This window comes from Balaenoptera acutorostrata, chromosome 1, assembly GCF_949987535.1.
Source record: "Balaenoptera acutorostrata chromosome 1, mBalAcu1.1, whole genome shotgun sequence".
Taxonomy (NCBI): domain Eukaryota; kingdom Metazoa; phylum Chordata; class Mammalia; order Artiodactyla; family Balaenopteridae; genus Balaenoptera; species Balaenoptera acutorostrata.
This window is the reverse complement of record NC_080064.1, coordinates 169973798-169997325: the sequence shown is the minus strand read 5'-3', so window position 1 is coordinate 169997325 and position 23528 is coordinate 169973798. Positions and strand designations below refer to the sequence as shown.

Below are 23528 nucleotides of genomic sequence, written 5' to 3'. Positions count from 1 at the left end.
GCCATCAGGGAAGCCCCAGTAATACATCTCTTTTAAAACGTACTGAGTTTGGGGTAAATACCGTAAGCTCAGTGGAGCTTATGTCTCCAGTCCTGACATCAGGGGAGTGGGCACCCTGTCCACGTTGGACTGTCTGCTGGTGTCTGCTGTTGGTGGAAGTCATCATGCATTCTCTGAGCAGGGGTTGTGCGCGACTATAGCTCCAGGGAGCTTATGACTGTTTCTGCCTCTCAACCCCACCTCAACTCTTACTGATGCTGTTGATCCTCTAACACTTAGCCACATCTTCCAGCTGGTTCCTCCAGAGAGATCTGTACCTTCTCAGTTCTAATCATAGTAGTTCTGTGCTTTAATTTTCTGGTACACAATAGGCACCCAAAGAGTATTTGCTGATTAAGTAACACCAAAGAATCCTTGCTTTGCCCTTCCTCCATTCATCGCTCCCTTCCATCTTTCTCCCTGCTACCAGCCATGACAGCATGACCTCACCTACTCACCTTATCAATACACGGTTCCTATCAAACTGAAGAGAACTATGGTTCCAACTGTTAAAAAAGTGAAAATTTTCTGCTTCGTTACTATGAGATTTATTTTTTTATTTTTTATTTTTTTTTAAAGATAGTAGTCATCTTTTCTTTTTTTTTAATTTACTTATTTGTTTATTTATTTTTGGCTGTGTTGGGTCTTCGTTTCTGGGCGAGGGTTTTCTCTAGTTGTGGCAAGCGGGGGTCACTCTTCATCGCGGTGCGTGGGCCTCTCTCTGTCGCTGCCTCTCCCGTTGCGAAGCACAGGCTCCAGACGCGCAGGCTCAGCAGTTGCGGCTCACGGGCCCAGTTGCTCCGCGGCATGTGGGATCTTCCCAGACCAGGGCTCGAACCCGTGTCCCCTGCATTGGCAGGTGGATTCTCAACCACTGCGCCACCAGGGAAGCCCTGAGATTTATTTTGAGAGCTGAAGGAAACCTATACTGTAAGTACTGTTATTATTTTGCGGATAAGAAAGTTGAGGCTTCAAGAGTTTACGTAACTTCCCCAGGGTCACAAAGCTAAGTGATAAAGACAGGATTTAAACCTAAGCACATCTGTCTTGAGAGCTGGAGCTTTTAGCCCTTCTGCACTAAACTATTATTTTTGTGTTCGCTGTCTCTTTCAGATACAATGACAGTGGCTATGTTGAAGATGTTGAAGTAAATTTCATAGTGTGGGAAATACATGGCAGGGATGATTATAGCTTTAACAACACTATGAAGAAGGTATGACATTTTGGATTTAAATAGAATTTAGCATGCAATTAGACAAGTCTTTCCATTTTAAATCTATATATAAATTATCTAAGGAAAACAGAACCAGTCAACTGTAGGTAGGAAAAAAAATATGACCTCTATATTGAATTCTATGACTATGAAAATTCATTTATGAAAAAAGAAATCACTGTCCTGTAGAACGGACTTAAAGGGGTCAGAAAAGATAATATTTATAGTAGGATGATGCAATTATTGATTCATATTTTATTTTCTCTCCACATTGTATTTAATGTTTGATTATTTATGGGCCTGCATTTCACTTTCAGACATTCATCACATTTGTGCTAAATCAAACGGACACACTCTAGGCTTCATCTCACTTTGACTTCTTTGCAGCATTTGACCCACTGACCATGGCTTCACTGTCCCCACACTCTCCTGGTTTTCCTTCATCCTCCATGACTGTTCATTCTCAGCCTCCACAGTGAATCCCCTTTATTCTTCCTGCTCACTTTGCAGGCCACAGCAGAAAGGCCTTCCTACTCCAAATCACCACACTTCACTCCCATCCCTTCTACGTGGGGCTTTTTGCCCTTGAGGGCCTCCCATCATGATGGAGCCTCTCTAGAAGTTACCAGCATTGATTCCTGAGATTTGTCAGAGATCTCATACAAAACCAGGGATGACTCCTTCCAAAATAACTTTCTCATCTACCAGAGACCTTAATTCTCCAAGAAGTAGAACCTACGCGGGTGACAACAAAGAGACCTGAATTCCACCTGCTACTCCCCTCCACATTACTGCAATTATGTGACCAAACAAATCTACCCCATCACACATTCCTGCCTCATTCACAACTAAGTCGGACCAAGTGACTGATTCTTATCACTGGAGTATGAGCAGAAGTTATATGTGTCCAGGATGAAGTACTTAAGAACTTCACATGCACCTCCATGCTTCCCATCTTCCTTCACATGTCAATATATTACAGCAGTGATTAAAGATGGAGTAGATGTGAACTGGATGAAGGGGATAAGGGACTTCAAGAAGCCACTAGATTTTAAAAGTCTGAGTTTTTAATCTACTATTTTGAGGAGAGTCATCCATAGGAGCCATTTAACCAGGGACATCTGCATTGGATTATGTGTGATCAAGAATTAAAATTTAATGTGTAAAACCCCTGAGGGTTGGAGTTATTATTGCAGTGAAGCCGACCAATATAGCTCCTCCTATTAAAATTACATTTAAATGCAAACATTTCAGTCTCTGAACTCTTTAGCTCTCTCTTTCCCATTACTCCTCTGCCTATTTTTCTCACACAATCTAGATATCTCTAGATATCTAGAGAAACCCTCTGCTTCTCCCATTTTTCTTCTCTTCATTTCCTACCTAACTTGAGCTCCACAGTTCAGTCCTTCAGCTATTGTCTTCCCAATGCCTATATGTCACTTTCCCCGGTATTGTTCTTGTTTAGTGTTATGCAACTTTAAACATTAATCTTTCTGCCTTATCCATGCCTATATCTGAGCTACTAATCACTTCTAGAAAAAAAATTAAAATTGCAATAACTGGAAGTATGAACTCAACTATTGGGAGTGATGACTGAAAAGAGAATTAGCCATCTAGAAGAGAGATCAGAGGGAAATATCCAGAATTACACATAGAGAGATAAACTGATTTAAAATGTAGAAAAAGAACATAAAGGAGATCCAAAGCTAAGATCTAAGAACTGGAGTCCTAAAAAAAGAGAAGAGAGAGTATTGGTCAGAAGCAACATTTTCCAAAACTGGTGAAAGACATCAAGGCACAGAAAAAGTAATCTGCATCCAAAAACGTCACAGTAAAATTTCCAAAATCAAAAACAAAGAGAAAAATCTTTAAAGTATTCAGAGCAAAAAAGATAAGTTACCTTCAAAAAAGTAACTATAAGGTTTAAAGCTTATTTCTCGATAGAAATAATAAAAACCAGAAGTCTTTGAAGAAAAATATTTTTAAGTTACTGAAAGAAAATAATTTCCAAACCTAAAATTCTGAATACAATAGAAATAGCATTAAAAAAAATGAAAGTGAACGACAGATAATGTCTTACAAGATACATGAAATTAAAAGAGGAAAAAATTTTAAGTAAAAAAGAAATGAAGGATGAAATAAAAATGATTGGAGAGAAAGTGACAAATATTGAGGACAGGCAAAGAATAAATGGAATTCCTGAAAAAAGAGAACCAAGGCAAAGGAACAAAACAAATACTAATAACTCAACAAAACACAACCACCCCCCCCCCCAAAAAAAATTTCAAACTTCTTATTGAAAGAACATACCATATACTTCAGAATATCAAATCAGAATAGCCAACCCATGTGGGCATATAGGCAAAAAAGCAAGAAATTTATAAGGAAAATTAAATTATCATCAGACATTTTATAGCAGTGTTGTATGCCAGGAGAAAGTGGAGTCAAATATTTAAGATACTAAAGGAAAATAAATACAAGCCAAGGATTTTATATCCAGCAAAACTGATTACATTGTAAATGGCACAAACTGCTATCAGTATGTAGAAAGCTCTGATAATATTGTTTCCAAGAGCCCTTCCTGAATAATTTACTAAGTAAGAAGCTTCAGAAAACCAAAAATATTAAAGAGATATCAACATAAGGACTAGGAGGAAGCATTATAATATAGTATATAGTTACTTACAGGACTAAAACAAAATGAGGGTTAAATGGGTTAGAATGTAATATATAATGGGTGTATTCTCAGACAATGTAGATCTAGTACAATTATAAAATATGATAGGAGAATGTGAAGAGCATATACAAGGGGAAAATATAAGTGCTTTCAGTAATCATGACACTGGTGATAATATTTGTATTGTTTTTCTAAAGTTTTGAGGTGTATAATGTGAGATAAAACAAATATGTAATAATGACATTTTCTAATACTACCATTCCTCACCAGGTGTTCTGTTGTAAAAGCAAGAAGATACATATGTTAAGATAGAAGAAGTTAGACAAAAATCTTGAATTCTAATAAGACTCAATATGAACTCATGAAGTATTGGATATTGCTCTGGATATAAATTTATTAATCAAATAGAGAGATAGATAAAATTTTCCTATTCTGACCATTAAAATCCTTAGAAACATAACTAATCAGTAACTGAAAGTATCCTTAGTAGCCAGATTGTTGTTTTGAAATACCGTTTCCCACTAAAGGTACTGGGCATTCTTAGATAAATTGCTGATTCCATGCCTGAAGGAAGAAATGTACAAGATGAGCCTAGAATAGTTTGGCATACCCAATAGCAAGGAAGTATCAAGGACTGCTAGAGTCATTTAAAAGTAATCAGAAATCGGGCTTCCCTGGTGGCGCAGTGGTTAAGAATCTGCCTGCCAATGCAAGGGACACAGGTTCGAGCCCTGGTCTGGGAAGATCCCACATGCCACGGAGAAACTAAGCCTGTGTGCCACAAGTACTGAGCCTGCATTCTAGAGCCTGTGAGCCACAGCTACTGAGCCTGCATGCCTAGATCCCATGCTCCACAACAAGAGAAGCCAGCGCACCGCAACGAAGAGTAGCCCCCACTCGTCACAACTAGAGAAAGCCTGCACATAGCAACGAAGTCCCAACACAGCCAAAAATAAACTAAATTAATTAAAAATAAATAAAAGTAATCAGAAATCAACATCAAGAGGTTTCTACTGGCCAAAGATGGGACAGTTTGAGCTTCGTGGAGAATAATTATTGCAATGGGGTAAAACTCATTAAATATATTAAATCAATGAATTCATGATGATTTTTTTTAAATCACCTTTATAGAATGAGAGGAAACCAATTCCTTATTTTGAAAACTGGTAAATAAAGAGAAACAAATATTTATCCTATTTTCTTCAAATGAACTCTACCAATGGACAACCAAACAGTAGATGAGGGGAAGCATCTCTTTATAAAATTATTCCAGTTGACAAATGAAAAAATAGAATTGAAATATCACCATTTTATAATCCAAATAATAGAGGTTATTATAAACAAATTTATATCAACAAATTTGGCAATGGACAAGTGGATAAAATGGACAAATGCCTTGAAATATACACCAAAATTTCTTGTATTCCCCCCCTCCAAAAAACAGAAAACTCTAATCTCAGATGGCTTTCCTGATGAAGTCTACCAAATATTTAAGAAAATTTTTACTTCAGCTTTATAAAAAACTCTTCCAGAGTATAAGGGTGGGAGGAAACACTTTCAATTCATTTTGTGAATCCAGGAGGACCTGATGAGGACCTTAAGAGAAGAGAATGATGAGCCAATCTGACTCATAACCATAGATACAAAACACCTGAACAAAATTCTAGCAAATCAAATACAGCAACTTATTAAAAAATAATCCAGGTCTTCCCTGGTGGCCCAGTGGTTAAGAATCCGCCTGCCAATGCAGGGTCATGGGTTCGAGCCCTGGCCCGGGAAGATCCCACATGTCGCGGAGCAGCTAAGCCTATGCGCCACGACTACTGAGCCTGCACTCTAGAGCCCACAAGCCACAATTACTGAAGCCTGCGTGCCTAGAGCCCATGCTCTGAAACAAGAGAAGCCACGATAATAAGTCTGTGCACTGCAAGGAAGAGTAACCCCAACTCGCCACAACTAGAGAAAGCCCGCGCACAGCAACGAAGACCCAACACAGCCAAAAATAAAAACAAATAAATGTAATAATAATAATAATCCATCCAGGCCAAGTTTTCTTTATTTCATAAATTAAGGGTTGGGGATATCATTTGAAAATCAAAGTAATCCACTATATTAACAGTATAAAGAAGAAAAGGCATAAGATTATTACAACAGTTGATGAAAAGTCATCTGATTAAAAATATATCACCCATACATAACATTATTTTTAAAATAAATCTTAGAAAATTATAAATAAATGGTAACTTCCTTAACCTAATAAAATGTCGTTACAAAAAACCTGTATAAAACATCATACTTAATGGTGAAAATGTGAAAGCCTTCCCTCTGAAATCAGGAATGAAACAAGGAGGCATGTTCTAACCATTTCTATACAACATTGTTCCTGATGTCTGTAATAAGGTAAACAATAAACAATACAAATAAATTAAAAGTATAAGGATTGGAAAGGAAGAAATAAAACTCATATTCACAGATAACATGACTGTTCATCTGAAACAAAGTTAATAAGTGAGTTTAAGAAGTTCTCTCTGTACAAGGTCAATATACAAAAGTCCATTGTTTTTCTGTATGTCAGCAAACATTTAAATAATTTAAAAATTAGATATATAATTTTCAACAGCACTAAACTATATTAAATACTTAGAAATAAATTGATATACAAAACATATATATATAAAATCTTTCTATATATATAAAACCTTTTGACAGAGTGGTTGTTTGCACGAAGCTCAGACATGGAAGTCAATGACTGAGCTTAACAAGCGCCTCCCATTAGAAGAAGCCTGGGGACCTGAGGTAAGAAAAATATTACCTTGCAAATTGTTTATTTATAATAACTAACTTGGCGTTTTACTATTAAGTAGTTAATGGAAACACTTTGGGTTTAAATTTGATTTTGTAAATCAAATCCAATTTTTCTATTGGATTATATTATGATTTCTAAAATGCTTCATCTTAATTCTATTTGATCTTCTGTTGCCCCTGCATTACTAACAATTTTGTTTTAATTTTCTCTTCTGAAAATCTGTTTGCAGATTATTAAATATCTGACAAACATGTTAAAGCATTGAGGCTGAGTCTTTCTAAAGAATGCCTGAAGTTTCAATCTTGTGTAACTAAAAGATCATTTCTGAATGCCAGGTATCAAGCCTATACTGTTTTCAAGTAAATTTTCTTAAATTGAAATTAATTTATGTTATTTGGCAAATCAAATCATATCTCATGAATAAAATGTGACATATAAGGTACTTCAGCCTGTAAAATGTAAACCCTACAATAAGAATGTTATTTCGCTTCTAAGTCAGAACCTATACATGTCAAGATAGAGATATATACAAACGATATGTATCTCCCTCTGTATTCCCAAATCCAAACCATCCATTTTCCAACCACCACTCCCTATCTTCCTAGTAACATAATTCTAGGAGCTTTACTCCAACAATCCTTTGAACAATTCTTCCAGCTCAACATAACCTTCAATTCATTGATCCTACCACCCTCACCCCACCCCCCGGTTCTCTTTTCCCTCTTTATCCAGCTTAAATTCCACTGTCAATAGTCATATCACTCTATTAATATGACCCTCAATTCTTTTGCCCCCCCCCCACTTCTTTATGTTGTATAGCCAAATCACAACCTTAGTTAAGTTCAACTGTCCACCTTAGCACCTGACTGTGACCAGAGAAAAACATACCCATGCTGACTTGTTTCACTTTCATCTCATGATTAAAATGGTCCCATAATACTGCCCAACAAATATTTCTTTACCTCATTCTCTCCTCCCCTCTCATAAATAGTTATTGCATGCTTTCTCCTCTTCTCCCATCCTCGTTCTTATCTAATGAACTTGCTTTCTACTTTATCAAGAAAATTAAGGTAGTTATTAAACATGGGCAAGACCCTTCTATCTAATTTTATTTAAAGAAGCACACATTTTTAAATGTGCAACATGTTGCCATATTGTTTTTAATATTTTGACAACTAAAATTCCTTATAACTAGTTTCCCTTGTAATGCAACCTATTTTATGTTATTATTTTTAAAAACATTATTCTGAGAGGGGCCCATAGTAGTCCATAGGCTTCACCAGATTGCCAAAGGGGCTCATATAAAAATAAAATACAATTTTATATATATTTTTAAATCTATTTTTATATATTTATACACACTCACTATGAGGTTATGAACCCCTGATATAGGTATAAAAAGAAAAGGACTAAATCTTGGGTCACTTCAGTATTTAGAGATGGGGGAAATGAGGAGAGGCAAAGGAGGTGAAAAAGGAATAATCCAAGAAGCAAGAGAAGATCCAGGCAAGTATGATGTTTTGGACCTCATGTAAAGCAAGTCTCACCAGAAGGAGGGAGGGATCAAGTGTGTTAAATTCACTACTTAAATAGGTCAACTATGATGAGGATTGAAACTTGATCATTTACTTCAGCAGCATGGAGGTAACAGGTAACCTTGACAGGATCAGTTTTCGTAGGATAGTGAGAGACAAAACCTTACTGAAGTGGGTTTAATTAGTATGGAAAAAAAGAACTCAAAGCAGCAAGAATAGACATCTCTGCAGAGGAGTTTTGCAGTAAGGAGAGAAATAGTGTAGTGTCGGGAGAGCAATGGGTTGAAGAAAGGGTCGTTTTTTTTTTTTTAATAATTGAGAAAAAATAACCACATGTTTACTGATGGGAATATTCCAACAAACAAGAAAACTGATGATGCTTCAAACTTAACATGTCTGAAACTGAGTTTCTGATATCCATCCTCCAAACATACTCCCCCAACATTCTTCCCCACCTCAGTTAATAAAAATTCCATCCTCCCAGTTTGCTCAGGAAAAAAGCTAAATGTCATCTTATGCTCCACATTTGGTCTTTCAGCAAATCTTGTTGGCTCTTTCTTCAAAGTATATTCTGAATTTGGTCACCCTGTGCCACCCTAACTGCCACCACAGTGTTTCAAGCCACCATCACCAACCATCTGGGTTATAACCATAGCATCCTAAATGGTTTCCCTGCTTCAGGCTTGCCCGCCATGAACCTATCCACAACACAGCACCAAGACTGATCCTCCTAAGACATAAATCAGAACGTGCCACTCTTCTGCTCAAAACCATGCAATGGTTCCCATGTCACTTAGAGTTATGACAAAGCCAGCAGGACTCACTGCACCCCATCCCCACCGCACCCCCATCATGACGAGCTAATGCCTTTCTTCAGGTCTTTACTTAAAAATCAATTGGTCAATGAAGACTTCCCCAGCCACTCCACCGAAAAAGTTAAACATCACCCCGTGACAGTTGCTATCTCCCTTCCCTATTTTCTTTAATGTCATTAGCATTTATAACTCTCTAACACATTATATAGCCTATTTATTTATCCTATTTATTATCTGGCTCCCCAACTAAAATGTAGGCTCCATAAGGGGAGGGAATTTTGTTTGTTTTGTTCACTGGTGTATCCCTAGCATCTAACCCATTACGGGTGCTCAATAAATATTTGTGGAACTAATTCATTAATTATAGGTCACCCACCTATTACAAAGAGTATTATTCTGCTATTTAAAAAATCATAAGGAAGTAAACTAGTAATGGAATCCGTTAAAAACAAAACTTACCCTCTAACTTCTTGTTGAAGGACATCCAAGAATCTGGGGTTGAGGGTAAATGTAAGTGACCTTCTTACTCAGAATCTCACAAAGGGCACCCAAATGTTTTAAGATATGACAAAATAACATAGTCCTAGGAAGAATGAGCTACCTGATAATTAACAGTCTTGGAGATTGCCTCAATCGGTATGATACAGTGCACTAGTTCTCAAATTTTAGAATCACCTCGAGGTGTCATCAGAATCACCTAGAGGACTTGCTAAAACAAATCTCTGGGTCCTACCTCCAAAGTTTCTGATTCATCAGATCTGGGGCTAAGCCCCCGAATTTGCATTTCTCACAAGTTCCCAGGTGATGCTGATACTGCTGATCTGGGGACCACATTTAAGAAACATTGAAGTAGTGGCTTACATTCTATAAAGATTCTGGAGTGGCCACACCAGGCCCTAAGTGTTCAGTTCTACCATATGAGAGACAAAAAGCTCACCACTAAAAGGGTGGATTCAGTCTAGAGTCTGAATATAGTAGAAGGCAGGTACCTGCAAAGACTATTTATGTCCTGGTGAGTAAGGCTATGCTTACTGAAGAGTGTCACTGTATATTTATTCAACATGGCAATCAGAGGTGCTCTCTTCCTGAAACATATAACTGAAATGAAATAGCCTTCCAATTCTTGGAGCTGCACTGATTGCTACATAGTCCTGATTCTACAAGGATGAATGACACTTGCATAAAAACTGTGAAGTAGCTCTAGAGACTGTAAATTCTCAAGAGAAAATCTGAAGGACTCATAAACAAAAGTGGCATTTTCACAGGTTCTTCCAAGTTAATGTTGGAGTTTGAGAAGGAAAGGGAGAATGTGGGTTATGAATGGCTAGCTACATACTTATAACTCAGGATGTGAGTTGAGTTTCTGGACATGACTGACATAGTAATCCGAGAAGTCCTTGGCTAAAGGTGAATTGTATTTCTCTTTCTGACTTACTTCACTCTGTATGACAGACTCTAGGTCCATCCACCTCACTACAAATAACTCAATTTTGTTTCTTTTTATGGCTGAGTAGTATTCCATTGTATATATGTGCCACATCTTCTTTATCCATTCATCTGTCGATGGACATTTAGGTTGCTTCCTGTTCTGACTATTGTAAATAGAAAAACAAACACTGTATGCTAACACATATATATGGAATCTAAAAAAATAAAAAGGTTCTGAAAAACCTAGGGGCAGGACAGGAATAAAGATGCAGACATAAAGAATGGACTTGAGGACATGGGGAGGGGGAAGGGTAAGATGGGACTAAGTGAGAGAGTGGCATGGATATATACATACTACCAAATGTAAAATAGATAGCTAGTTGGAAGCAGCCACATAGCACAGGGAGATCAGCTCAGTGCTTTGTGACCATCTAGAGGGATAGGATAGGGAGGGTGGGAGAGAGACACAAGAGGGAGGAGATATGGGGATATATGTATATGTATAGCTGATTCACTTTGTTATAAAGCAGAAACTAACACACCATTGTAAGCAATTATACTCCAATAAAGATGTTAAAAAAAAAAAAAAAAAAGAATTGTAATTCATGAGGCCAGGGCTGATGTGTTTTCTTAGAGGCTATATAGCTTGATCAAGTGGGCTTTCAACTTAAAAAGAAAAGGGAAAAACACAATAATTGGAAAGAAAAAAAGTCTGTTACTACAATAGGAAATATCAGGCATGACACAAAAATAGGAGCAACAATCAGCGGGAATCATCTTTCACATTAGGAAATAACTAGGTAGAAAGTTGGAAACAATATAAATATTCCCAGGTGTCTATACACAAAAAATACATGTAATGATAGAAGATGAATGTGTCCTTATCAGCAATACATTGCTGTGAGGATATGTGTCCAGTTCCTGCACATATTTAGTATGTGCCACATATTCTTTCAATTAAGTTCATGGTTTCATGTATTAACTCACTTGGTAGAACAAGAAGTTCCCAGGCCCGTGTTGGCCTACAAGAAACTCCACCAACAAAAAAAATAATAATAATAAGACATACGATGTTTTCAAGTTAGGATACATCAAAAAATGATTGGTTGCCACAGGTAGGGGGTGAAATGGGTGAAGGTGGTCAAAAGGTACAAACTTACAGTTATAAAATAAATGTCATCAGTGTGCAATGTACAGCATGGTGACTGTAGTTAATAATACTGTATTGTATATTTGAAAGTTGCTAAGAGAGCAGATCTTAGAAGTTCCCATCATAAGAAAAAAATTTTAACTATGTATGGTGATAGATGTTAACTAGACATATTGAGGTTATCATTTCACAATATATACAAATATTGAATTATTATGTTGTACACCTGAAATTAATATAATGTTATAGGTCAATTATATCTCAAAAATAAATAAACAAGTACATACATACAAATAAAGGCAGAAATGAATTTTTTGATGTTCAAAAGAAAAAAATAATAATGATGAGTCTCTTACTTGTTTTTCATTAATCTACACCTAACATATTGCTTTATAAATGTGCCAGAGAGTAAAGTAGTAGAAAGGCAGACAAAGGGAAGAAATAATAGTAAATGTGATAAAGGAGAGAGATAGAAGAATTATTTTGCAGTTTATCAAGGCATACAGTAACACTCCATGAAACTGTAAAACATCATTAAGAGTTTTAGGGATGGGACTTATAATTAAAATATAATTATGGAATGATTCACCTATGTAAAAGAAAATGACCTGTTAAGAAGGAAAGTAGAGGAATTTTCAGTGTGAAGGCAATACTCACCTTCAAAAAAAATTCTCAAACGGGAGGGTAAATACTGGAGTATATATAAATAAAGATAAAATGAGAGAGCTATAGAAGGGACTTCTATGTATACATAGCCAAATAAGGGACCTATATGAACTGTTCCTGATTATCTCCAAAACCAAGTAGAGTTAAGAAAGAATACAATATCTGCATATTGAAAAATGTCAAAATGTAGGGAGAATATGAAGGAAAGAACAAGAAATAAATATCACTTGAATAAATGGGAGTTACTCACTCAAAAGCTATAGAAAGAATTCAGCCTCACTGAGAATACATGACAGAGAGACAAGCAAGACTTTAAGTAGGGTGTGAAAGCATACAGGACCTACAAGAATCCAGAAGAAATGCCATGTATTATTTTAGGATTTTATTTTATTACCTTAGCTTTAATAAAGTGACTTTAAAAATATATAGTGTTTATGCTTTTAAAAAAGGGAACAGGAGATAAATAAATGAGACCCACAGAGAGACAGCAGTGGTAATGGGGATAAATAAGTCTTAGGGGAAGATTTGACTACTGTATCCATACCTTATGATCAAAATAGTGTCTGTCCCAAATTAAGCATCCTTGAAGGATTTTGTGGTTTTCGATTTAGGGAAATTAAATGCTTACAGATTCTCAACACCCTAATGTATTATTGTTTGCAAATAAATAAACACAGCATTTTCTTTCACTAAGCTTCACTTTTTATCAAACTTTAACCCAAGATAGCCTCTAAAAATACTATACTACACTAAAATGATAGAAGAGATAGGAATAACTATTATATCTCTAAATAATTTTCCAAAATAAATATATGAGTATCTAATTTTGTTTATTAAAGTCAGCTAATGGGGCTTCCCTGGTGGCGCAGTGGTTGAGAATCTGCCTGCCAATGCAGGGGACACGGGTTCGAGCCCTGGTCTGGGAAGATCCCACATGCCGCGGAGCGACTAAGCCCGTGAGCCACAATTGCTGAGCCTGCGCGTCTGGAGCCTGTGCTCTGCAATGGGAGGGGCCGCGATAGTGAGAGGCCCGCGCACCGCGATGAAGAGTGGCCCCCACTTGCCGCAACTGGAGAAAGCCCTCGCACAGAAATGAAGACCCAACACAGCCAAAAATAAAAAAATATATAAAATAAAATAAAAAATTAAAAAAAAAAAAAGTCAGCTAATGACCTTAAGGTTTTTGTCTTTGTTTTCTATTCAGAACTATAAGCACTGTTTTTCTTATGCTATTGGAAAACCAGGAGACTTAAATCAACCATATGAGATTATCAACAAGTCTAACCATAACCATTTAGTTTGGCCCTTGGACCATTCTGGAATGTATGTGTTTCGTGTGAAGATCCTGGATCCAAACTATAGGTGAATATAAATGTTCCATTATAATAGTTTTAGCGTTAGTTCCTAAAAATTAAATTTTTATTTTCTTGATTTAATTTGATACCACCCAGCTATCCAATTAAAGGCATACCTCATTTTATTACACCTCACTTTATTGTGCTTCAATTTACAAATTGAAGGTTTGTAGCAACCCTTGATCAAGCAGGTTTATCAGTGCCGTTTTTCTAACAGCATTTGCTCACTTCCTGTCTCTGTGTCACATTTTAGTAATTCTTGCAATATTTCAAACCCTCCACCAGCAAAAAGATTATGATTTGTTGAAGGCTCTGATGATGGTTAGCATTTTTTGAGAAATAAAGTATTTTTTAATTAAGTTATGCACAGTCTCTTTTTAGACATAATGCTATTGCACACTTAATAGACTACAGTATAGTGTAAAAATAACTTTTATACCCATTGGGAAAGCAAAAGGTTTGTGTGACTCACTTTATTGCAGTATTCATTTTATTGCGGTGGTTTGAAACTGAACCCACATCTCCAAGGTATGCCTGTCATATTTGTTTTTTCATTTTGGAGCAATCCTGTTAAACATTCTATGGGAGTGGGAGATAAGATTTCATGTTAAACATTAATTAAATTAATCGATTCACAGTTACATTCTGAGTACTTTACTATGTTTCATTGCTATGATAGATGCAAATAGAGCATAAGGATAATCTCAGCCTTTAAGATGCTTGTAATTAAACTGGTTGGGGAAGGAGGAGTGGAGGGTACACATAAAACCAAGGGAGGTTAAATCAGAGCAAACACATGATATATTTTTCAAATATAATTATTTGTATTATTGATAGGCATAATAATAATTCAGAGATGGGAAAAATCAATGCTATCTTGAGCATCAGGAGAAAACTTCCTGGAGGATAGGGAACATTAAGAATTTATATTGCCAGAGAACTAAGATAGACCCTTCAGATGAAAGAAATCACACTAATAATGGAATGGAGCTGAATATTAACATATGGCTCGTGGAGAAAGAAAGAAGGTGGAAAATACCTTGAGTGAGGAAGGTAAAAAACAAAGGGTGCAGACTGATTCGAGGCAATTCATAATGTTGAATTCAATTTCAAACCATGTCTTAGAGAGTCTCTTTAGTATCTTTACTAGGGAAGTGTTGTGATGATAGTATAGTCCTAGGAAAATTAGCCTGAGAATAAAGAATCTTATAAAAGGAAAATAAATTGCAGATAAATGAGAGGAGTAGAATTAACAAGACAAGGGTCAAAGGAAGCCCTGTTGGCAGGAGGAGTGGAAAGAAAGGAAAAAGTCTAATAAATATTTATCAGGAAAAGAGATATTATATTGATCTAGTGTGGCAAATGAAGGAAAAGAAGGAACTGATATGGTCTCAAGTTTTCTAGACTAGGTGATTAAAAATTATGGTATTTTCTTTGACCACTGTAGATACTGAGGTGGTTTTTCTTTGAGGTCTTTCTTTTTCTAAGAGTTCTGACTTTGCATTTGAGAGGACAATGACATATCTGAGTGAAGATGTCCTATAAACAGTTAAAAATTTTAATTTGGGCCTTGAGTTGGAGGGAATAGCTGATGATAAAGAGTTTTCAAAACACGAACGTGGGCATCTCCTATAGTGACTCCATGAGCACACATAAGTTAACTGACTTATGAGAAGAAAAGAGCTTTTAGGAGATACCCACAGTGAAGGAATTGAGGGTGATGAGAAAAGGGGCTGAGCAGAAAACTCCTCAAATAAAAGAAAAAATGAAGAGAAAAATAAAGTTCCATATTACCCAAGCAATCTACAGATTCAAAGCAATCCCTATCAAAATTCCAATGACATTTTTCACAGAAATAGAACAAACCATCCTAAAATGTGTATGGAACTGCAAAAGACCCCAAAAAGCCAAAGCAGTCTTAAGAAAGAAGACCAAAGTTGGAAGCATCACACTCCCTGATTCCAAACTATACAGCAAAGCTGCAGTAATCAAAACAGTATGGTATTGACATAAAAACAGACACATAGATCAATGGAACAAAATAGAAATCCCTAGAAATAAACTCACACATATACAATCACTTAATTTATGACAAAAGAGCCAAGAATATACAGTGGCGAAAGGACATTCTCTTCAATAAATGGTTTTGGGAAAATTGGACAGCCACCTGTGAAAGATTGATACTAGACCACTATCTTACACCATACAAAAAATTAACTCCAAATGGATTAAAAACTTGAACATAAGCCCTGAAACCATAAAATTCCTAGAAGAAAACATAGGTGGTAAGCTCCCTGATGTCAGTCTTTGCAGAACTTTGTTTTTATTTGACACCAAAAGCAAAGGCAACAAAAGCAAAATTAAACATGTGAGACTACATCAAACTAAAAAGCTTCTGCACAGCAAAGGAAACCATCAACAAAATGAAAAGGAAACCTACAGAACGGGAGAAAATATTTACAAATCATATATCTGATAAGGGGTTAATATCTAAATATATAAAGAACTCATACCACTCAATAGCAAAAAAAAAAAAACACAAAACACAAAACAATTTAAAAATGGGCCAAGGACCTGATTAGACATTTTTCCAGAGAAGACATACATGAAGACATACATAAAAGGGTGTGCAACATCAGTAATCATCAGAGAAATACAACTCAAAACCACCTGTTGGAATGGCTATTATCAAAAAGACAAGCGATAAGTGTTGATGAGGATGTGAAGAAAAGGGAACACTTGTGCACTTTTGGTAGGAATGTAAATTTATGCAGCTACTATGGAAAACAGTATGGAGGTTCCCCAAAATATTAAAAATAGAACTACCATATGATCCAACTATTCCACCCCTACATATTTATCTAAAGAAAACAAAAACACTAACTTAAAAAGATATATGCACCCCCATGTTCATTGCAGCATTATTTACAATTGCCAGTATATGGAAATAACATAAGTGTCCAATGATGGATGAATGGACAAAGAAAATGTGGTATGGAATATTATCTGGCCATAAAAAGAAGGAAAGCTTACCACTTGAGACAACATCGATGGACCTTGAGAACACTATGCTAGAGAGTCTACTTTGGTTTGAGTCCTAATTTTGGCACTAGTAACATCTAGTCTTAAGCAAATTGTTTAGTCTCTTTGAGCTTATTTATCTGTGAAAGGAGTCAGTAATAGCTATCTTATAGTATCCAGAGGATTAAATGAAGAACTTGGATAAAAATCCCTAACTTTGCTGGGCACATAGCAAGGACTCAATAAAACTAAGTCCTTTTCCTGTCTCTTCTCCCACATGAAGATAGGTGAAATCATATTATTAATGTTTATTTAGTTAAATCCTGTCTCATTCCAAGCAATATGCTAAATTATGAGAGATAAAATACCTAGGGATAAACCAACCTAAGGAGGCAAAAGACCTGTACTCTGAAAACTATAAGATACTAATGAAAGAAATCAAAGATGATACAAACAGATAGAAAGATATAGTGGGTTCTTGGATTGGAAGAGTAAATATTGTCAAAATGACTATACTACCCAAGACAATCTACAGATTCAATGCAATCCCTATCAAATTATCAATGGTATTTTTCACAGAATGAGAACAAAAAATTTTACAATTTGTATGGAAACACAAAAGATCCCAATTATCCAAAGCAATCTTGAGAAAGAAAAATGGAGCTGGCAGAATCAGGCTCCCTGACTTCAGACTATACTACAAAGCTACAGTAATCAAGACAATATGGTACTGGCACAAAAAGAGAAATATAGATCAGTGGAACGGGATAGAAAGGCCAGAGGTAAACCCACACACCTATGGTCAACTAATCTATGACAAAGGAGGCAAGAATATACAATGGGAAAAAGGCAGTCTTTTCAATAAGTGGTACTGGGAAAACTGGATAGTTACATGTAAAATAATGAAATTAGAACATTCGCTAACACCATATACAAAAATAAACCCAAACTGGATTAAAGACCTAAATGTAAGACTGGATACTGTAAAACTCCTAGAAGAAAACATAGGAAGGGAGATTGGTTCAAGATGGAGGAGTAGAAAGATGTGCTCTCACTCCTTCTTGAGAGAGCACCAGAACCACAACTAACTGCTGAACAATCATTGACAGGAAGACACTGGAACTCACCAGAAAAGATATCCCACATCCAAAGACAAAAGAGAAGCCACAATGAGACAGTAGGAGGGGTGTAATCACAATAAAATCAAATCCCATAACTGCTGGGTGGGTGACTCACAAACAGGAGAACATTTATACCACAGAAGACCACCCACTGGAGTGAAGGTTCTGAGCACCATGTCAGGGTTCCCAACCTGGGGGGTCTGGCAACAGGAGGAGGAATTCCTAGAGAACCAGACTTTGAAGGCTAGAGGGATTTGATTGCAGGACTTTGACAGGACTGGGGGGAAAAGAGACTCCACTCTTGGAAGGCACACACAGAGTAGTGTGCACATCAGGACCCAGGGGAAAGAGCAGTGACCACAGAGGAGACTGAACCAGACCTACCTGCTAGTGTTGGAGGGTCTCCTGCAGAGGCAGGGGCTGGCTGTGTCTCACCATGAGGACAAGGACACTGGCAGCAGAAGTTCTTGGAAGTACTCCTTGGAGTGAGCCCTCCCAGAGTCCACCATTAGCCCCACCAAAGAGCCCAGGTAGGCTCTAGTGTTGGGTCACCTAAGGCCAAACAACCAACAGGGAGGGAACCCAGCCCCAGCCATCAGCAGACAAGCAGATTAAAGTTTTACCGAGCTCTGCCCACCAGAGCAACATGCAGCTCTACCTACCACCAGTCCCTTCCATCAGGAAACTTGCACAAACCTCTTAGATAGCCTTATCCACCAGAGGGCAGACAGCAGAAGCAAGAAGAACTAGAATCCGGCAGCCCATGGGACAAAAACCACATTCACAGAAAGATAGACAAGATGAAAAGACAGAGGGCTATGTACCAGATGAAGGAACACGATAAAACCCCAGAAAAACAACTAAATGAAGCGGAGATAGGCAACCTTCCAGAAAAAGAACTCAGAAAAATGATAGTGAAGATGATCCAGGACCTCGGAAAAAGAATGGAGGCAAAGATCGAGAAGATGCAAGAAATGTTTAACAAAGACCTAGAAGAATTAAAGAACAAACAAACAGAGATGAGCAATACAATAACTGAAGTGAAAAATACACTAGAAGGAATCAATAGCAGAATAACTGAGGCAGAAGAACGGATAAGTGACCTGGAAGACAGAATGGTGGAATTCACTGCTGCAGAACAAAATAAAGAAAAAAGAATGAAAAGAAATGAAGACAGCCTAAGAGACCTCTGGGACAACATTAAACACAACAACATTTGCATTATAGGGGTCCCAGAAGGAGAAGAGAGAGAGAAACGACTCGAGAAAATGTTTGAAGAGATTATAGTCAAAAACTTCCCTAACATGGGAAAGGAAATAGCCACCCAATTCCAGGAAGCACAGAGAGTCCAATACAGGATAAACCCAGGAGAAACACGCCGAGGCACACAGTAATCAAACTGGCAAAAATTAAAGACAAAGAAAAATTATTGAAAGCAGCAAGGGAAAAACGACAAATAACATACAAGAGAACTCCCATAAGGTTAACAGCTGATTTCTCAGCAGAAACTCTACAAGCCAGAAGGGGGTGGCATGACATATTTAAAGTGATGAAAGGGAAGAACCTACAACCAAGATTACTCTAGCCAGCAAGGATCTCATTCAGATTCGATGGAGAAATCAAAAGCTTTACAGACAAGCAAAAGCTAAGAGAATTCAGCACCACCAAACCAGCTGTACAACAAATGCTAAAGGAACTTCTCTAAGTGGGAAACACAAGAGAAGAAAAGGACCTACAAAAACAAACCCAAAACAATTAAGAAAATGGTCATAGGAACATACATATCGATAATTACCTTAAACGTGAATGAATTAAATGCTCTAACCAAAGACACAGGCTTGCTGAATGGACACAAAAACAAGACCCATATATATGCTGTCTATAAGAGACCTACTTCAGACCTAGGGACACATACAGACTGAAAGTGAGGGGATGGAAAAAGATAGTCTATGCAAATGGAAATCAAAAGAAAGCTGAAGTAGCAATTCTCATATCAGACAAAATAGACTTTAAAATAAAGACTATTACAGGAGACAAAGAAGGACACTACATAATGATCAAGGGATCAATCCAAGAAGAAGATATAACAATTGTAATTATTTATGCACCCAACATAGGAGCACCTCAATACATAAGGCAAATGCTAACAGCCATAAAAGTGGAAATTGACAGTAACACAATCATAATAGGGGACTTTAGCACCCCACTTTCACCAATGGACAGATCATCCAAAATGAAAATAAATAATGAAACACAAGCTTTAAATGATACATTAAACAAAATGGACTTAATTGATATTTATAGGACATTCTATCCCAAAACAACAGAATACACTTTCTTCTCAAGTGCGCACGGAACATTCTCCAGGATAGATCACATCATGGGTCACAAATCAAGCCTCAGTAAATTTAAGAAAATTGAAATCATATCAAGCATCTTTTCTGACCACAGCACTATGAGATTAGAAATCAATTACAGGGAAAAAAACGTAAAAAACACAAAAACATGGAGGCTAAACAATACATTACTAAATAACCAAGAGATCACTGAAGAAATCAAAGAGGAAATCAAAAAATACCTATAGACAAATGACAATGAAAACACGATGATCCAAAACCTATGGGATGCAGGTTCCTTTACACCTAAAGGAACTAGAGAAAGAAGAACAAATGAAACCCAAAGTTAACAGAAGGAAAGAAACCATAAATATCAGAGCAAAAATAAATGAAATAGAAACAAAGAAAACAATAGCAAAGATCAATAAAACTAAAAGCTGGTTCTTTGAGAAGATAAATAAAATTGATAAACCATTAGCCAGACTCATCAAGAAAAAGAGGGAGAGGACTCAAATCAATAATATTAGACATGGAAAAGGAGAAGTTACAACAGACACCGCAGAAATACAAATCATCCTAAGAGAGTACTGCAGGCAACTCTATGCCAATAAAATGGACAACCTGGAAGAAATGGACAAATTCTTAGAAAGGTATAGCCTTCCAAGGCTGAACCAGGAAGAAATAGAAAATATGAACAGACCGATCACAAGTAATGAAATTGACACTGTGATTAAAAATCTTCCAACAAAAAAAAGTCCAGGACCACATGGCTTCACAGGTGAATTCTGTGAAACATTTAGAGAAGAGCTAACACCCATCCTTCTCAAACTCTTCCAAAAAACTGCGGAGGAAGGAACACTCCCAAACTCATTCTATGAGGCCACCATCACCCTGATACCAGAACCAGACAAAGATACTACAAAAAAAGAAAATTACAGACCAATATCACTGATGAATATAGATGCAAAAATCCTCAACAAAATACTAGCAAACAGAATCCAACAACACATTAAAAGGATCATACACCATGATCAAGTGGGATTTATCCCAGGGATGCAGGGATTCTTCAATATACACAAATCAATCAATGTGATACACCATATTAACAAATTGAAGGATAAAAACCATATGATCATCTCAGTAGATGCAGAAAAAGCTTTTGACAAAATTCAACACCCATTTATGATAAAAACTCTCCAGAAAGTGGGCATAGGGGGAACCTACCTCAACATAATAAAGGCCATATATGACAAACCCACAGCAAACATCGTTCTCAATGGTGAAAAACTGAAAGCATTTCCTCTAAGATCTGGAAAAAGACAAGGATGTCCACTCTCACCACTATTATTCAACATCGTTTTGGATTTCCTAGCCATGGCAATCAGAGAAGAAAAAGAAATAAAAGGAATACAAATTGGAAAAGAAGAAGTAAAACTGTCACTGTTTGCAGATGACATGATACTATACATAGAGAATCCTAAAGATGCCACCAGAAAACTACTAGAGCTAATCAATGAATCTGGTAAAGTTGCAGGATACAAAATTAATGCACAGAAATCTCTTGCATTCTTATCCACTAATGATGAAAAATGTGAAAGAGAAATTAAGGAAACACTCCCATTTACCACTGCAACAAAAAAAATAAAATACCTAGGAATAAACCGACCTAGGGAGACAAAAGACCTGTAGGCAGAAAACTATAAGACACTGATGAAAGAAATTAAAGATGATACAAACAGATGGAGAGATATACCATGTTCTTGGATTGGAAGACTCAATATTGTGAAAATGACTATACTACCCAAAGCAATCTACAGATTCAATGCAATCCCTATCAAATTACCAGTGGCATTTTTTACAGAACTAGAACAAAAAATCTTAAAGTTTGTATGGAGACACAAACGACTCCGAATAGCCAAAGCAGTCTTGAGGGAAGAAAAGCGAGCTGGAGGACTCAGAGTCCCTGACTTCAGACTATACTACAAAGCTACAGTAATCAAGACAATATGGTACTGGCACAAAAAGAGAAATATAGATCAATGGAACAGGATAGAAAGCCCAGAGATAAACCCACACACCTATGGTCAACTAATCTATGATAAAGGAGGCAAGGATATACAATGGAGAAAAGACAGTCTCTTCACTAAGTGGTGCTGGGAAAACTGGAAAGCTACATGAAAAAGAATGAAATTAGAACACTCCCTAACACCTTACATAAAAATAAACTCAAAATAGATTAGAGACCTAAATGTAAGACCAGACACTATAAAACTCTTAGAGGAAAACATAGGAAGAACACACTTTGACATAAATCACAGCAAGATCTTTTTTGATCCACCTCCTAGAGTAATGGAAATAAAAACAAAAATAAACAAATGGGACCTAGTGAAACTTAAAAGCTTTTGCAAAGCAAAGGTAACTGCAAACAAGACGAAAAGACAACCCTCAGAATAGGAGAAAATATTTGCAAACGAATCAATGTACAAAGAATTAATCTCCAAAATATATAAACAGCTCATGCAGCTCAATATTAAAAATACAAACAACCCAATCAAAAAATGAGCAGAAGGACTTCCCTGGTGGCGCAGTGGTTGAGAATCTGCCTGCCAATGCAGGGGACACAGGTTCGAGCCCTGGTCTGGGAAGATCCCACATGCCGCTTAGCAACTGGGCCCATGAGCCACAACTACTGAGCCTGAGCATCTGGAGCCTGTGCCCCACAACAAGAGAGGCCGCGACAGTGAAAGGCCCTCGCACCACGACGAAGAGTGGCCCCCGCTTGCCACAACTAGAGGAAGCCCTTGCATAGAAACGAAGACCCAACACAGCCAAAAAAATAAAATAAATAAATAAATAAATAAGTCAGGAGCTCTTAAAAAAAAAAAAAAAGGAATAAGCCACAAAAAAAAAAAAAATGAGCAGAAGATCTAAATAGACATTTCTCCAAAAAAGACATACAGATGGCAAATAGGCACGTGAAAAAAATGTTCAACATCACTAATTATCAGAGAAATGCAAATCAAAACTACACTGATGTATCACCTCACACTGGTCAGAATGGCCATCATCAAAAAGTCTACAAATAACAATGCTGGAGAGGGTGTGGAGAAAAGGGAACCCTCTTGCACTGTTGGTGGGAATGTAAATTGGTACAGCCACTATGGAGAACAGTATGGAGGTTTCTATAAAAACTAAAAATAGAGTTACCATATGATCAAGGGATCCCACTCAGGGGCATATCTGGAGAAAACCATAATTTGAAAAGACACATGTGCCCTAATGTTCACTGCAGCACTATTTACAATAGTCAAGACATGGAAGCAACTTAAATGTCCATTGACAGATGAATGGATAAAGATGTTATAT

The 23528-nt window shown here is 36.8% G+C and overlaps 1 protein-coding gene across 1 annotated transcript in view; it reads left to right on the top strand.

Moving 5' to 3' along the window:
* CATSPERE (catsper channel auxiliary subunit epsilon) overlaps positions 1–23528 on the top strand; it is a 264240-nt gene that overhangs the window by 232445 nt on the left and 8267 nt on the right. The window contains exons 18-20 of the mRNA XM_057536226.1: positions 1153–1252; positions 6639–6725; positions 13534–13691. Of these exons, the coding sequence (XP_057392209.1) occupies positions 1153–1252; positions 6639–6725; positions 13534–13691 (345 nt within the window). The remainder of the gene's footprint in view (positions 1–1152; positions 1253–6638; positions 6726–13533; positions 13692–23528) is intronic.